Source organism: Mesitornis unicolor, unplaced genomic scaffold (assembly GCF_000695765.1).
Source record: "Mesitornis unicolor isolate BGI_N332 unplaced genomic scaffold, ASM69576v1 scaffold7490, whole genome shotgun sequence".
NCBI lineage: Eukaryota > Metazoa > Chordata > Aves > Mesitornithiformes > Mesitornithidae > Mesitornis > Mesitornis unicolor.
In genome coordinates, this window is record NW_010160200.1 from 39,025 (window position 1) to 57,061 (window position 18,037).

At 41.2% G+C, this 18,037-nt stretch overlaps 1 protein-coding gene across 1 annotated transcript in view; it reads right to left on the reverse strand.

Moving 5' to 3' along the window:
- PHLDB2 (pleckstrin homology-like domain, family B, member 2) overlaps window positions 1-18,037 on the reverse strand; it is a 58,767-nt gene that overhangs the window by 35,920 nt on the left and 4,810 nt on the right. The window contains exons 2-5 of the mRNA XM_010189253.1: window positions 18,003-18,037; window positions 9,203-9,586; window positions 6,793-6,936; window positions 5,785-5,922 (exon numbers count right to left, since the gene is read on the reverse strand). The exon at window positions 18,003-18,037 is cut by the window's right edge and continues 1,341 nt beyond it. Of these exons, the coding sequence (XP_010187555.1) occupies window positions 5,785-5,922; window positions 6,793-6,936; window positions 9,203-9,586; window positions 18,003-18,037 (701 nt within the window). The remainder of the gene's footprint in view (window positions 1-5,784; window positions 5,923-6,792; window positions 6,937-9,202; window positions 9,587-18,002) is intronic.

Sequence of the window (18,037 nt, forward strand, 5' to 3'; positions counted from 1 at the left end):
AGTTGAAAGCATTCCCAGTGCAATGGCTGATACAAATTAGACCATATACAACTCTGATTAAAAGAAACACTGTTGAAATGAAACAGATCTTCCTTTGCACAAACTGTACATATTCCTCTTCTGTATTTTCCAGACTACTCATTCCTGCATTCCTTGATCTCTTTCAGGCCAGAAGCATAAAACTTGTCACGATTTAGTTATTTGTCATTAAATCCCTGTGAGTTTCATGAAAGAAACCATTAAGAGGAAAACAACAAAGTACGCCAGGCATATGAAAAGAAACATACTATGACAGAAGAAGGTATTTCACAATAGTTTTTTTTACTGTACAACTGGTAACTAATTTAGTATACACATCAAAACAGAGTGTATACAGCAATGGCACCTGTATGAGAGATCTCAATGGATTTGTTTCACATGCATGTATAATTTTACTATCATAAGCTTTTTAAATCACAGTAAGAATCCCTCACTGAAAGTAAAAAACTAACAAACAAAAAAAATCACAATAGTTGGATGCATTAACTTGCTCCTAAAACAACTCAATTTTTTTGGAACTTCTAAGCTCATTCTCCGGCCACTGCAATGTGTTGTCCTAGTGAACAGATGAAGAGGCAAAAGAAAACCCCTGATTCTAGAGCACTGTTTCTTCATGAATGTAGAAGAGGAGGAAATAATCATCCAAAGAAGAAAAAATTTCAACTGAGAAAATTAAAATTCCATATAGTCTTCAACATTAAAGGATGACATTAAAAGAAAGCCTGTGAATTCAAATTTTTCTCCTTCAGTCTTCATAATTATCTTTTTCCATCATTAGTGTTCTCTCTACAAGATATGCTTATGTGTATATACCCAGTGGATACAAGTATTCCTCAGAATACTTGCTCTTGTGTATCTTGTCTCAAGGAGGTTAATAATGTTACGGACAGGATAACTTATCCAATTAAAACAACTGCTTACATCTTGCTAAACTGGAATCTGACCAGGAAAGATTTAAAAGGCTATGCTATGAGGCACAAAATTGTCAGATTCATCAGGATGAAAAACAGCAGCAGCAGTTTTGAATCCAGAAGAGAAAGGACTGAGGAGAGACCACCAGTATACTTAACTTTGATTGCTGGTGTCTCCCTTCATATGGCTCATCAAACAGCTGCTCTTTCATTGGCTCAATTCATGCACAACTTTGCTGTACTAATTCAGCAAAGAGGCCGAGCTTCAAAATTTTTGGCACATCTGGGATATTCTGTTAATGACTGAAAAATATTTCCACAAAAGCATGTGGACAAAATTAAATGTATTCCAAAAAAACAGATGAGTTATCTGCTGCCAGCTGCTCCTGATTTCTGCTCTCAAAAAGGGCCAGGAAAGCCAGTTTGATAAAAGAGTATGTATTTCCATAATGACATAAGACAAAGGTCCTCCAGAGAAAGAGGAATAACATCTTTCTCCTACAATGCAGTCTAAACCTTTGCATAAATAATTGTTTTGAAGCTCTCTGCCAAAACTCCCATTTAGCTATGACTACCTCTCACAGCACTTCTGTTGAATTCATTACTCATTTTCAGTTACTCCTGTTTATTCATGCTCACTAACCTAATTCTTTCTTTGCCCGGCTATGTTGCCACTTTCAGCCTCAGGCTTTAACTTGAAGACATCAGGTATGGCAAATCATTAAGCATTCCTCTCCACATATGCTGGACCACATGTTTTAAAACTACACTGACTGAGGAAGCACTGTATGAAAAGAAAGTACTTTGCGAATCTGGATTACATCCAATCGGGTAAATACAATTTTCTCCAGCTTCCTCATAGACAAACGTCAATCCTGAACTAAGTCTTGTGAATGAAGAGCCATCAGGAGGAAGTAATAATTGAAAATAGCACTGTGGACCTGAGGTGCTATTCCACCTGAAACAATAGCATCATTATTGTACGCCCACAGTACAGTAACATGAATGACTGTCACGGCAATTACCAGAAGCTGGGTCGGGTGGCAGGGGCAAAGGGAGACGGCTCACCTGCAGGCTGCACTCAAAGTAATACTGTCAGTATCTGTAGCAAAGTTCTTTCATGGAGAGCTTCAGGCTACATCTGTCAAATTGTGTTGCTAATGACTTTTCAGGGCTGTCCCTGCATAACTAGAACTTGCAATTAATAGCTTAAATGCTGCTATTCAAATACATAGTTGGTCATCCTTTCCTGTGGATAAAACCAAATATGCAGCACATGGTAGTTAAAAAAAAAAAAAAAAAAGAGATAATTGTAAGCTGTGCTCAAGCAGCACAACCGCGGAGGCAAAGCTAGACCCTTCCCTCCATACACTAACACAATTTCCAGCACAGCTGAAAGCACAGGCCATGCCAAACAGCATTCCTGTTTCCCAGCTCTGGAAGTAGCTACCCCAGTCAGGACAAGAGAGTCCGGTCAGCTCTAGTACCTGGCAGAGATACACCACAGCCAGAACTAGGCCGAGTTCTGCAACAGTGCTGAAAGGCTTCGTCATCTTTTCAAAACAGCAACTGCTCATAGCTCTTATTTCCAAAACTTAAGTAAATCAACACTATTTGATCTGTTCCTTATGAGGTATGCAGTGTCACGCTCACAAAAGCAAGGGAAACGCTTTCAACTCACCACAGGGTGTACACTACATTATCTTCCCCTCCAATTCATTCCTTCTTCCTCACCATTAGTCCTGCCACGTGTTTGGCTGGGGCTTAGCACAGGACTCAAGCGAGATCAGAATGCAGCGTACAACATAACATACAAACCCACCTGCAAAATCCACTCCTGATTTACCAGCAAGGTGTTGGGACACAGCAAAGAGCACACTGGCACAGCCCAAAACTGACCTCACAACTCTCTTTGCCTCTCGCCTTTGAGTACATTTTCCAGCTGATTCTCTGGCCTCACAAAGGCTAGAAAGTTATTTTTAAACTTCAGCTTTAAAACTATGCAAAAGTTGACAAAACGTTGCATACTCATCTAAATGAATTGTGCACAGGGCATTAAAAAAATAAGGAATTGGGTAGAAAGTAGCATAAAAACTTCCACCTACAGTCTATTTAAAGTACTTACGATGGCACAATAACTGGGTTGCAGTTTATGATCTTTCTTTTTAAGAATTTCACAAGTTTTTCAAGCAGGTGCACAGCTAAGGATGAAACATAACCAGGCAAGGGTTTCCTGTCAAACAGGTGCTGAGATCAGTGGCAAATTCCAGGAGATGCTCAAGTCGCTCCACAGACAAGTGCCATCATGTACAGCACTAACACCCCAGCATCATTTCGTGAGTGAAATTAACTCTCCCTCTCACCTCAAGACACCACCATGCAGCACATTCAGATATCACTCCCTTACCCTGACAGAAATGTAACCACTGTCCAAGCAATGGGACCCGACAGCTTCTTGCTAGGAAGTGCCACCAAAACCAAGACCACCTGTATCGTCAGGGCTGAAATATTCAGGCAACTACAAGAAACTGTGACCACTATGTGGACACTGGGACACTTGTTCTTGCAAGAAACTACACAGAAAGTACCATCAGCAACTACTGGACAAAACCTGAGCCTTAACTCTGTTGAGAAGGTCATGAAGTTTCACATTATTTCAGCAACAAGGACCACCCAAGCACCCCTTTTCTGGTCCTGTACTGCCAGAGAGCCAAGATGTTGCCTGTCTTGGATCAGATCTGCAGGGCTGCAACCTCAAACGCACAGACACACAAATCAAGCTTTAAAAAACACTGCTGTTCCAAGTCAGCTAGAAGTTTTGTTTGTTGACATGATGAGTGCCATCTGTTTTGCTGGCTGACACTACTTTCTCTGAAACATTTCAGCTGCCACTTTATATTTTGCCTGTTTGCAGAAGCTTGTCTCCCATTTTTTTTTTAACTTTCACTTTTATGCATTGCTTTCAGAACAAAACCTGTGGGCGCTCTTAGAATTTATTTCTACAAAGATAATTTCAGTATTAACCAAGCCATGACTATAAGTCTAAAGTATGCACTTATAGCTGGGTTTTCATTTGTTTGTTTGGCTAAAAAAATAAAGGAACACAAAAGAAAAGGCAACTAAAACATTGTAACAGATTTGACCAGTGGAGTGCTTCAAGCTGAAAAAAATGTTTCGAGTGAACTTTTAAATAACAGAAGTACTTTTTCTAGTGCTGCTTTCCATGTTTCAGTTCAACTGAAAATTTAAACTAGATCTGGCATCTTAATTTTCTGACTGCTATACTCTAATGTTCTGTCATTTAATTACATGGAAATTTAAACAGACCACAGGTTTTAGAATAATTGCCATTAGTTTTGTTGAACTTTGAGGCTACTAGCAAACAAATACAAAAGGTAAAAGCTCTCTTGAATATCTGGGTATGTTATTTGTTACCACCTACCAACCAAAACTTCTAGCAGCATCCTTTTGGAGAATATCTGCTTGTGTCACCCTATCTGCTCTTACCAACTTTAAACTCAAGGATAACTTAAAATGTAACCACAGGCAACACTGAATGCTGAAGGATCACTGAGGGCTACACGAGAACAAGGAAAAGTGCAGGCAGGAAAGTCCAGGAAAGTTCAAGCTTAAATTGGACATGTGTTGTCATTCCACAGGGCAGAGATGTGGAAGCACCATTCTCCTTCTCAGACATCGGCTTGGTGAATACAGCCACAAAACAGCATTCGGGCTCACGACAGCGGAGGCAGAAATTGAAGACAAAAAGCTCAGAATAAAACAATGCAAGCTGTAAGGTATGAATTAAATGGGAACTGTGAAAGAGCTAAAAATGTGCTGCTTGTCTAAGCAAAAGCAAACAATGCAGAAGACTTCCAGATATGTCTGGAAAGCTTAAAAAAGACAGGGAGAGACTAGCTAGAGTATTTCCACAAGTGACAGGTCTAAATTATGAGGTAGAGGATGAAATTTAAAAAGGAAACATTATTGGCTGAAAGCACTGGAAAAACTTCCTGACCTTGAGATATTATTGTCCGTGGCACATCTCCTGTGGAGATGGGGACTGCCTGCCTGGGGAGGCCACCAGAGCCTCGCTGGGGGGAACCTGCACTCCCTGGTTTGAGAGGGACAGCTTCACCTTGGAGGGCCTTCCCATTCTGTGCTTAAAATCTTATTATAGTGCTATCTTATTATGCAAATAGATGCTTATATGTATTTGCTGAATATTTGACAGCAACTAAGTATCTGACTGTGTAAGAGAACGAATTCATTCCTTTGGCTTAATCCCAGAGAGAATGTTCTGCAGTACTAAAATTGTCAGTCAGCGAACAAAAAAAAAATAAACCAACATAATTGTTTTAAAGCTATGTGTTTGACAGATGTCTTAGGTATTATTCTATACAGTAATAGATAAAGCCATCTTCTGAAAATGCAGCTTTCATTCTATTCCCTTAATTTTGACGTTTCTTTTAAAACTCAAAATACATGACCTACAATGGAGGGCAGTGGAACAGTCCAATTAATACTATTCTTTTAAACAACAGATAACCCAAACCCAAGCCCTATATGGATTTTTTATTAATCAAAAAATATCTTCTCAATAGGTCAGGTCTTTTTACTTAAACATACTATATTTTGCTTGTCAAGCATACCTTGGGAAACAAGACAGAGAGCTGATGGGGAGACAACTATTTTTTTCTTCCATATTTATCAAGTAAATTTACATATAGACAGTACTTCATAAAATAACCTCCATCATCAATGTTAATAAGATAAATGTATTTTGAAGATCAAGGAGAACAGAGCACAAAGCTAGCTAAAGTAACTCAGTTACCTTTGTCTTTTCACCAATAACATTTCTCTCCAGCTCAGCTATTTTTCTGTTTAGATGATCCAATATTTCCTTCTCTTTCAGCAGCTCTGTTGTTTCAGATTTCTGTTCCCCATCCAAAAGGGCACATTCCATATCCAACTAGGAACACAAAACATTTTTCAGAAGCAGTCCAGATTAAGAAGAAATCTTGATACACATTATTTTCTGGGGGAAGGGAAGTGAGTTGGTGATTATTCACAAGAGAAACATTTATAAAAGAATAAAAGTTATACTCCCACAAAAGAAAGTTAAAAAAAGAGATCACAAATCTGAAAAAAAGTAAAACTGCAACATAAAATACTGCAAAATAAAGTCCAAACCAACTTCAGTTTGGAGATTCTTTTTTTTTTTCCAAAACTTTTTCTTTTCTAATCCTTCTCCTCTGTGCTTCCTCCTGTTGCGATACTGTACCAACTCTCTGTGTCCAGGCTCCATAGGAAACCCTTCTGGAACAGCTGTGTCTTTCCTGTCATTGATAATTAGAGCAAGCACAACCCAAATGCCTGGCCAGCTTAGTCTGCAACTGTGAGATTCCAGAAGTCAAGAGGGTGCCAACATAACCTTGCCATCATAAAGCCAAGAATGTTTAAAAGGAAGTTGTCTCACTTCCTCTCTCTTTAAACGGTCACAGGAGATACCACCACAAAACTCCCCAGTGACGCAAGGTATTTAGATCAATTGAGTGACCATTCAATAAGCAAGATAGTTCTAATTCCACTTAGGAGTATAATGGTTACAGCTGGGAAAAGCTAATTTGAGCATCACATCCATCTCCTTGCTGGGGAAAAGAACCTTCATAGTAGGAGACTGCCAGCTCTGTGATTCTGTGCCTAATTCTGGTGAAAAAGTACATAATATGAAGGCTACATACATCCACGGTTTCCTACGCACTTGGTGGAACCCATCAGGGTTATGCTATGTAGACACACCTAACTAGCAAGACATTTAAAACCAAAATATATTTCATACCTCTCTCGAGGATTCATCCATCTGGTCATTTAAATCTTTGATCTTCTGCTCAAGTTCTTCCAAGTTATTTAGTATTACTATGCGCTCCTCCTCCAGTCGACCAAGCTCCTGCCCTCTTTGCTCTTCACTCGTGCATTCTGGTATCTGCAGTTGCATGTTCATTAGGAAAGAAAATTTTTTTAAAAAGAGCTAAACACTGTCTTTCCTTCCCCCTTTCATATTGTATCCATTTTAGACAAGTACTGTACTGCTGGTTTTGAACCCCTTACATATTTCATGTCTACTATATTGCTATTTCTATATTTAGAAGGTGTACAAGAGAAACAAACGTGATACCTTACTTCTGGGCATTGGAAGTAAATACTAAACAATAAATACTACTCATGCTGCAGGACTTATTAAAACCTAACCTTTGAGAATACTTCACATGCTGTCCTTGTAAAAATCCAATTTTTCCCTTATAAAAATAACCCAGGTAGATGAAGGCGCTTTTTAATGTAAATTTCAGCTGTTCATATAATAAAAGCCAGGAGGTAGGATAGGACATTTTTGTAACCAGCCATTAAGATAGGGAGCTTCTGTAAAATAAGGACACAAGTTGGTACTGTCTCCCCAGTTAGCACTGAGGAAGTAGTACCCTTAACGTTGCCCTTTTCATTGCCATTTACTTACTAGATAACTGTGCCAAGAACTAAACAATGTTATTAAGAGAATACCTGTGATCTTATACCAGCAAAGGCTAGTTCAAAGGGTATTGAGTTTCAAATGTATTCTTTCTGTTCCTCCGACCCCAGGGGCTTGTGATCCAATTACTCTGGTAAGCCTGCTCGCTCATTGTCCCCAGTCAGAATTAGAAGTGGGCTGCGTGCTGGGCTTCGTGTTAACCACCAGACCACACAGCCTCGTTCACAAGGGGCTCAGCTCAGGCAGTGAATGGCTATTCTGGGAGCAGGCATTTTATCCCGAACAAATCTGGTCTTGATATTTTAAAACAACGAGCTGTGTTTCATTAACACAGTTGCTTGTTATTGCTTTTCTCAAGGCTTAGCACAGCACCCTTTACAAAGAACAAATGAATGGTATTCCTTGATTAGCATTAGTAATCCTAGCAGGAAAGCCTCTTTTTGTCCGGTATCCTGTTCGGATAATGCTGACATAACATCTTAGATTTCAGCTTCCTAATAAGGATTTAAAGAAGGATTTCTGACTTGCACAAAGAAAGCAACAAATGGGAAAGAAATGCAAGACCACCGTAACTTGTAACTGAAATGTTTTACTACCTTTTCAACATTGAAAGACCAAGTAAAGCCATAATAGCATGTTTCTGTTCAACATAATTTCACACTGAAAGACTCAGCACACAGATTTCCACAGAGATACCCCTTTATAAGATAATGTTTTTCAATCACACCTTTCTTCTTCTACACATACTTACATCTTTATGGTCAATAGAACTGTTTAAGCTAAGCAGAGGTTGAATACAATTCATGTTAGGCCAATAACTGTGCTGAAACCCCCACAGCGTGAAAGTAACAGTAAAAAGGAAAGACACAGAAAGTATTTCGAAGGTGTGAATTCATTAAACAGAAGCCTGCTTTTATGGCTTTGCTTGGTCTTATTAAGCTCCTCATTCCAGTTCTTTAACCCCCAGCCTGTCATTGGGAAGTGCTGCGCTGCTGGTCTGGCAGGCCAGAGCCAAGAGGAAGAAAGGCCCCAGCCCGGAGGAGGCGGCTGCTGCCCTAGCTGAAGGAAATTGTTAGAAAAGCTGTTAGCTCATTTTTTAAAGGACAATTTCCCTTCAGTAACAGAACAGCAGTGTGAGGTAAAGGAAAGGAGCCACAGCTTATGAAATGCAGGAGTTGGGTTAGAGCCACAGGAGGCTGGCTGCTGCCACACACCCCATGAGAGGCAGCAGCTGATTTGACAAGTGGCTCAGGTCCAACCCCAGGAAAGGAGAATGGACTGTAAATTCGGCTCAGGCAACTCCTCTTCACCTTCTGTGCGACTGTTCTGGTCTGCACATGAGAAAACATCCTCCTCTTATGGAGGACAGGAGCCTTAGGCTGGGAAAAGATGGCAGAGCTTCCACTCTCTTCCACATCCCAGCACGGTCCTGAAACCTTCCTTATTTAAGTAGCTATATTGTTCAAGCAAGACCTTCTCCCTCAAAAAAATCTTAAAACTCTTCTTGAACCATATATCCCTCTAGGAAAAAACAAACAAAACTTCCAGTACCAGTAGTTTCTACAGAAAATGAAATACTCATTTGCTGGCTGCTAAGCTGAGCTCTGAGATGAATTCTCACACTTACGCCATCCTCACTGTGGCCTCTGCCAGGACAGCGATCTCCTAGAGGAGGATTTTGAGCAGTCTAACCTGGATTGTACTCTGTCCTCCTACTGAGCATTACCTTTGGTGTGATGCTTAGGTAGGATGATTCGGTGGCATCCTTCAGGAAGCCAGGAGCAGCAAAAGGCGGAGGTTTTGCGCTTTCATTGAAGTGCTCGTCGGCTCTCAGCCCTCGAGAGGGGAGGAAAGGAGCAGTGCCACGGCTGTGGTTGCTCAGCTCCGAGAAATCTGAATCGCTCGCAGATGATTTCAAGTGGCTTCTGAACCTTGTTTCCAGATTCATCTGGGAGTCTTCGAACACCGAATCCTCGTCAGAGAGCTGAAGTTTTTCAAGTTCTTTGTTAATTTTTTGAACATCGGCAACTGTTGTAGCTGCGGCAGGGTCACTATCAGATTTGGAGTATTCTGCACACAGATTGAGGATTGTCTCCAGCCGCTGTCGTTCCTAGTTTTTTAAAAAAAAAGTAATAGCACCAAGCATCACATATGAGCTAGAGTAAAGATGGAAGTTCAGGTTGTTGTAACCATACCCTATTTGTATGTACACACATCCTGTGAGCTCACTGTATAAATCACTGATTTTTCCACTTTACACTTATGCTATACTCTCACCAAGCTGCAAAATATCACACAGATTTTCCATGAACTCATTCTTTCCTGACCTTTTTGGATTTTCTGTTCTGGTAACTTTGATTCCCTTTTTTGGGAGAGAAATAGTCCACATTTTGAAACATACAGTTTTAGGACCATTAACAGAAAAATGATGCATCCCATCTGAAATTCAGATGTCAAATGCACAGAAGTGGAGGAAATCTTTGTTTACCAGCTCACTCAAACTCCTTATGGATTCATACTAACATTTCAAACTTGAAAATCTCAATCACCTGACGTAATCCAAGTTTGTATAAACGATTAATTCCTAAAAGATTTCTAAAGCTCTATAATACTTTATAAAAAGTATCAGAAAACTATATTTATTTTACCGTATGCATAGCTTCCTATGACTTCTATTTCAGATTTTACCTTTTCATTTTTAAGATGTAATGCTTTTATGTAATTTCATGATTCTTTTGCTCAAAAAGAAAAATAATGTAAATTCAAAAAATGCTTACCATAAGCCTATTGAAACTTCTGTGGGGAAAAAGGAGATGACTATGAGAGTTCCATGCTTGGCATCAATATCTGCACTAATGACCTCATCTCTGGTTTCTAGGAATCCTTCTTATTTAAAAGCAAGCAAAAAAAAACCCCAAATCCTTAGTCTCCTTCCCCAGGAACCACTGCAGACATATTTGCTTTCCAAGCTCTACCTGGCATTACATTTGAAAACAAAATTTGCAAACCAGCTATCTTCTGACAGTCCTAACACTCCAGCAAGTGACAACAAGGACCAAGCAAAGCAGCTGGGGCAATGCATTGCCTTCCCTTTCCCTGCAGCAAGCCATTACAGTTTTATGAAAATTTAACACCAGTTTACAAGCACCCAGATTTTTATACAGCTACGAGAGATCACCCGATTGTATGCACTACATGTTCACATCACCCCACACCACCCACAGTTAAGAGCTGCATTTATGAGCAGAAGAACTCATCTGAACCCATCCAATTCCAGGCACTACCCAACCGAGAGTGTGCCATGAGACAGAAATTTTGCCTTTAGGTAGCTTATTTCCAGGTTCCCACTGCAGGTTTCCTCCGAAGCCTCCTGTAATGGCACTAGCAGAGATGAGCTGCTGAAATACCAGAGATCCAGGCAGCTGTGGGGCAGCAATTGCAAGCTTGTATTTTCCACAAAATGGGTCCAGCAGATTCTGCAGACATCCTTCAACCCCAAATAGACATAATTATAACTCCCCAAAGCCTTCTTCCCTCCAGGCAACTACTGCCAGACCCCTAAACCTCTTCCCTTACCCCTCCAACGCTGCTATCCTCCCTCTTACTAAGTCTTTTGGCCACGCAACCCAATTCCTAAAGCGCTGTGCAAGTGCTGGCTGGGACCGCTGGTAATTATGCAGCTCGCCCTGTTGTGACGGCACCAGGCCTGGCCCTTCCATGCAGTCATCGTAATGGTTATAGATAGGAAACACGGCATCAGGGCGTCAAGCCCCATTCTTCCCGGCAACAACAGAGTGTATCAGGTTACCCCATGCCCAGCCTCTATCCCTTCAATAATAATAGGGAAAAGCAAATTTCAAAGCGCAGCCGCTGCTCATCCTAGCCTAACCGCTCTGATGAGGGGCTCTCACTGCAAACTTGCCCATTCCTGAGCAGTCAGGAAGGAAAAAAAAAAATTAATTTTTTTTTCCCCACGTCTCAGATGCTCAGGAAAGCTTAAAAATTGCAGGAAAACCTCTGCCAGTCTTCAAAAAATTCCTGATGAACTTTCAGACACATTACAGAAATACTGATATCTCTCACTTCTATTTTGACATGTGCTGAAAGGCTTATGGGCAGGAAGCTCTGTGGTTATTTTATACACTCTGTTCTCATCATTTCCTCTTGGCCAACTCATTCCAGCTCCAGCACACCTGCATTTAACAGCTTCCAGCACAAATTTCTCAGTCAAGGAGCAAGCTAGGAAAGCACCCCTGCAATGAAAAGTGCAAAAGCAACAGCATATGGAAAATCCAGCCAATAATTCTACAAGGAGTACCTACCACACAGGTTATTTATGATGCTGAACACAGCAGGGGGGAAAAAAATAAGTTACGTAAAAGGAAGGTATTTGGTTTAAAATTGGTTCTGGCTCCAGGGAGGGGTGTTGAATCAAGCCTTGTAAGCCTTGTATTTCCCCATAAAATGTCCTTTCTAATGGACTGAAACATCTTTATGCATATTCAGTGTATCTCTTACCTGCTAAAAAAGGGGTATGTAGGTCTTCTGCACTTTCTGCCTGAGCAGTTTCACCAACTCTGGCTTTGACAAAGCAATGCATCACCTACGGATGGCTGCAAATCTAGGTGCTGAAGAGGAAGGTAGGACAAGGAGATAATAACCCTCCTCTGCTACTGATTAACAAATACATTAAGAAGTCATCCCTGCACATTGTAAAGAAAAATATTCCAGAATACCAGAGATAAATACGTTCTACTGTTAACAGCAACCATGTCAATGATTCCTGGATTTGTTCATCTGCTACATGTCACATATATGAATTTTTATGTGCGGAGATAATGTCATATCTAGGTATCAAGGTAAAACTTGGTTAATCTGCTGTGGCAATCAGGAAGCTTTTTAGCCAAGTGCCACTAGCAACTGGATAACCCCTGATTTCATTAAAAATACATGTGCAGTCTGTCCTTTCCAGCTGGCTCTAACAAGAATTATGGCCAGTCTGTGCACCCAGGGATCCCTTTGGCCGAAGAAGAGGCTGCTGCTCTTTTCAGCTACCAAAACTCAGCACTTTTCCACTCTTGCTCTTTAAAAACCTTACAGGCAGGCAAACAACCAGCTTCACAGCAAAAGCCTGGAGCAGCAGCTAGTAAAAAAAAAAAAGGATAGAGGGGAAAGAGGCAGAGAGACCAGGGAGGAGAGCAGCAGAAACTCCCCAGACTTACTTTCTTACAAATACTTTCAGTACCCCACAGACAAGAGGCAGGAGAAAGGTCTGTCTTTCCCTCTTGTATTTCTAAGCAACTGGTGATTTCACACCTGGCAGATACCGAGAAGCTTATTTCAAAGCTGGACTTTAACTGGGTTGGAGTGCAGTTTGCCAACTGTTCTTCCCCTTCTCTCTCGTTTGCACCACTCACTCCAGCCTCATTTATTTTATCACCTTCAGTCCTTGTTTTACTATAGTCAGTCTTTTGGCTCTGAAGTCACTACTATCAGAAGAGAGCTCAGAGAAAGTGGATGTATACTCATTGTGGAGTCTCCTTCTCTGGAGACATTCAAAACCCACATGGATGTGATCCCGTGTAACCTGCTGTAAGTGAACCTGCTCTGGCAGGGGGGTGGACTGGATGATCTCCAGAGGACCCTTCCCACCCCTGCCATCCTGTGATTCTGCACTTCATGTCCGTCTCTCACAGGCAACGCTCAAGCAGCCACCTCAGCTCGGAGCAGACGACTGGGTGCAGGGACCAGGCCGGCGCGTCTCGTCCTTACCTTCCCCGTACAGGCACAGAGGAAACGGAGCGGGAAAAGCAGAAGAAGGAATCAGTGGCACAGAACAGCCTCCAGGGAGGAACTGAGCAGACAGCTTTCTGCAGAATTTGCTGATGTATCCACAGGCACATATTCAGCTTCTGAGGAAACGCCATCGGCTTCCAAAATAACAGTGCGCGCTTACAAATTATCACCTCTCAGCACTCACAGGCACGAGCTCGTGTTTTCAGCAAAGTACTGTGTTTTGGTTACACCAGGGCCCTTTTGCCCCTACAGTACCTATGCAGATGCTCCTTTCTAAATCACTCTGAGGGGAGGAGCCTGAGGGCTGCAGCCCCAGTGCAGTACTTAAGTTCCATAAGTGAAAACACATCTCTTGAAATGAATTTCTTCCTGGCTCATGTTGTTCCCTTGCATAAGATTTACAGCTGCAAAAATTAAGTATATGTAATCCATGTTTTGGATTATTAAAGATCCCACAGCAATGTTTTGGAACACAACTGAAACTGAATGTTCCTGAAAATTTACTGAGTCATCAGTCTTAGTTATATTCGGCATGTTTTTTAATGCTATTACATGGTACTTGTTCATTTACTAAACTAAATTCATGTTAAGTAGCTATTTTGTACCACTACAGAGACTGTCAAATACTAGTGGTGGGAAAAGTTGCCTTGATCTAGTCTTTGCCTACTTGGCTTTGACTCACACTTTTACATACAACTTGGATACTTTATATTGAAACGGTCTATAAAAAGACACATTGCCAATATAAATTTATAAAACACGTATATGAGGTTTTTCCAAGCTGTATGGGAGATTTATGTAAGCTCTATTAACCACAATTTTAAAGCAGTGCCACCCTGAAAATTCCAAAATATTTTAATTTCATTTTCTCCTCACATAAGCATACCTTACTAAAATGCAATGCATCAACACAAACCAGGCACACGTATATTCTATTTTCTACTTGCTGAATAAATTTAATTAAATGTCATGTTCTTTTGACTGAAAAAGTGGACTTTGGAATAAACTCCTTGAATTTTATTATTGCTTGGTCGGGCATCAGTCATATAAGCTGAAATTTCTCCCAGCACAATTCCTGCAGATACTGCACATGTAATTTTTAAGTACCTACCACCACCTAGAGGAAACACATTGTACTGCCTAAAAACCAGCAGTAGAAAAATCAAGTTCAGTGCTATTCAAATGAGCGGGTATCAAACAAAACAGATGGCCTTAATATCTGCCTGCCTGTGCTGCCTGTGCTGTTCCACCCCCAGCCTCCCCACAGGCTGAAGACAAAGACTGCCTTTCAGTTGCAGCAGCTACCACAGTCAGCCTTTTATCTCAGATAGGAAAAAAAGGAGTGAGATTTCCTCCATAAAAACCCAAAAAATTAAAAAATGCATGCCAAATCTCATTGAACGTTCTTAGATCCCAGTGATAATTTTTTCCCTTGTTTATAAGGCTCCTGGGCTGGCTTCAGCAACAGCTAACTCTGACTTCTACTTGTATACAGCTTGTATAACCATTCCTACGCCAAGATACGATGTCTGGTCTGCTGGGCTAGAGAGGAAGCAGAAGCGGATCGTGTCCCACCAGCTCCAGGAGCAACCTCATCCCGTCCCACCTGCTCCCACAGCCCACTGGCCCCAAGCACTCGGCAGCAAGGCTGGAAGGATGGCAGCAACGAGACCTCTGGTTCCTCCCGCTCCTCAAGTCACAGAGGAACAGGCTGACAAAATAGAAATGGCACCAATCGTCAGCCAGTTTGGGTGAACCCAGACACAAAAGGCAAGTTAAAAGAAAGACAGAGAGAGAAAAACTAAATCCTACATAATTACATATATTTTTTCAGTTTGGTACACAGGAACACATTTCACTCAGACATTTAAATAATTCCAAAAAACCTCCCAAAACCCTGCAATGTGTATTTTCACTATTTGCCCTTTTTTTTTTTTTAATTCTCCGTTTATTTCTTTGGGCAATGATAGCAGATCATTTGGTTTCATACACAGCCTCAAGCAGCAGCTCAAAATGCAAACTTCCAGAGGAGCCTCTGTCACTTAAAAAGCAAACTAAGCACAGGTAAAACTCATAGAACAATTTATATGGAAAAGGAGAAAAAAAAAGAATGTAAATAGAAGAGATCAAGGGCCAATATTAGGTCAGATTATAGTAGGTCAGATTGCTGCATAGATTTTACTCAAAAAAAAAATATCCAGAAGTGAATAGCAGCTATCAAATACACCACCTCAAAATGGCTCTGTGCCAGCAGGATTGCTACAGGGGCAATGCTGGTGCAAAGAAAGACATTCTCCACTTCACATCTGGGCCACAGAGCAGTCTAATCCTCTAAGAAGGAGCCTTATGTTTCTGATGAAGTTCTCTGAGTAGTCCTACATCTTTCTTCTGCCTACCTTGCTGCAAAAACAGTATGGAAGAGTCTGACACTTGTGCACAGTGGGACTACATTTGCCCTCCCATTTACCTACCAACTACTCAATCTGAACTTTTACTCAGCACTGAAAACCCAAAGCGCACAGTTTTGCTATGCATGGGTGCTTGTTCAGTTGGGTTTTTTATTCACACCTTCCCCCACCCCCCAAAAAAGAGAGACCTAAGCAGACATAGATCTCCAACCTTTGCTCATCTCACAGTACACAAGGTCACACAAAACTGCACTTTGGAAGCTCAGGCTGGATACGGAAAGACTCTGTTTGGACAGACCCAGGACTAGATCCACACGGAAGGACAAAAATACAACAAAATCAAAACAGGATAGGCCCCAGTATACGAAAGAACGGATGTGTGGATTTTTTTTTTTACATATATTTCTTCTCAGAGGTCTAAACACCTATTTATGGCATTTTTCAGACTCTCAAGCCATTGGAAGGAGGCACTCTCCTGATACTCAACTCTTCCACCAGACAGCACTAACAAGGGGAGAAAAAATATTGAGTAGGATCCTGAAGAGAAGATGAACTCCAGCAGGAGGAAGTCCCTTCACGTACAAGTCATATGCAACACTCAAAACATCATCTTTTTCCCAAAAACTTCAACATGCTTGGAAAACCAGTAGGTAAATTATTTTTTTAAAGAATCAATGAAGGAAGTATTGTCCAGCAAGACAAATGGGAGGTGAGAAGAGAATGTAGTCACTACATCCAAATATAAAACCACAATAATTTTTAGCATTACTGAATACTGAAACAACCCCATATATCTCACAACCCGCACCACTAAAGAAAAAAACCAAAACACTGTTCTTTTTAAAATATAAATATGCTCTACTACATTGTCTTTTATGGCCATAATCAGCCTTCTATCTTAGGTTTTACAGCATGACTGTCTGGAAAACACTCTCATAAGAAGAAAATACCGCTTTGCACACACAGATCACCAGGCCTGGGGAGAAGAGAGGAGAAGGCAGAGGAAGAGCAAGAAGCAACCACCAGCATTTCTGCTGGTGCTTCCCACTTCTGCATGCACAAGTACACCAACCTTTTCTAAGCATCCTGCATCTGTGTCTCACACCCAGCAGAGCGCTGAGCAGGGCGGAGGTGAGAAGGGGGCTCCTGCCCACCTCACAGGTTCTTCACCAACTTGCATTGAGGATGTGGGTGAGACAGGAGGCAAACATCAGAACAGGTCACAACCCTACAGCTGAACCTGCTCGCCTGTGCGGCTCGAAATGGGTACCCAGATCCTGCCTCCCCATGGCTTTTCACCTCTGCCTGTCCTGGATGTGAACACCCCTGCAGGCTCACTGTCCGTAGGCAAATGAGAAGGTTAAAGAGCATCCTATCTCCACCTTGCTCAAATCTATAAAGATTTGAACTAAGGCATGCAAAGGTAAAGTTAATGTCTGAACTCCAAGATTCAGTAATAACAACTGGCCCCTTTAATGACCCTGGTTTCTATGTGGACAACAAAATCAGTACAATATGAATGCATGTAAATAGGGTCAGACAGACTCTGCAGCCACTGCAGAAACTTTCCAAAGAAATACTAAATATACTCTCAGGGAAAGTTTCAACATGAAACTGTTTCAACATTCTTTGTGTATTCTGAAGACCTATTTTTCCTACTCAAAAGTTGTTTCAATAATACAAATTTTACTGCCAAGTTTAATCCTGAGCTGAAGCAGTATGCACTGCTTTACGCTGACTAGAGACAAAGACAGAAACTCTGTCTCACTCTGCTACCCTCCATCTCGGGATGGGGAGAAGCAAGAAGGCCTGTATTTTAATGAAAATATTCATAGGAAAAACCGTAACTAAGCAGAGAAAACTCCAACAATGGATGTTGAATCCACACCAATGTATACCTGACTCCATAGCACAGCACACACAACACTGAGCGGCTTACAGCGGACTCTTTTTTTTCACCCATTTACCACAAAACAGTGCCATCATCTAAACCAAGAAGCGCTGGATCCCTGCAGTGCAATTTGTGGGTTTTATGTAAGTAGACGTTTTAACAGAGCCCGCAGGATGACTGAACATAATTTGTGTGGGTTCCAACATGTTTTTAAGATGGTTGAATGGCACTGTCTATCTGAGCTGTTACAGCGGCACAATATTTCAGCAGTAGCTTCATGGACTGTGTTAGTAAACAACGCGTCTGAAGCAGGAAACATTTGAATTTCAAAACACAGCATGTTTTGCTGCACTCTCTTGATGGCTAGATGCGGGACGGACGTTTTGCAAATGCTAACTGCCACAAAAGACTAAAAGGAGAAGAAAAATTACCAGCCGTTCCATCTCCTGCTCCCGAAGCCGCTCTT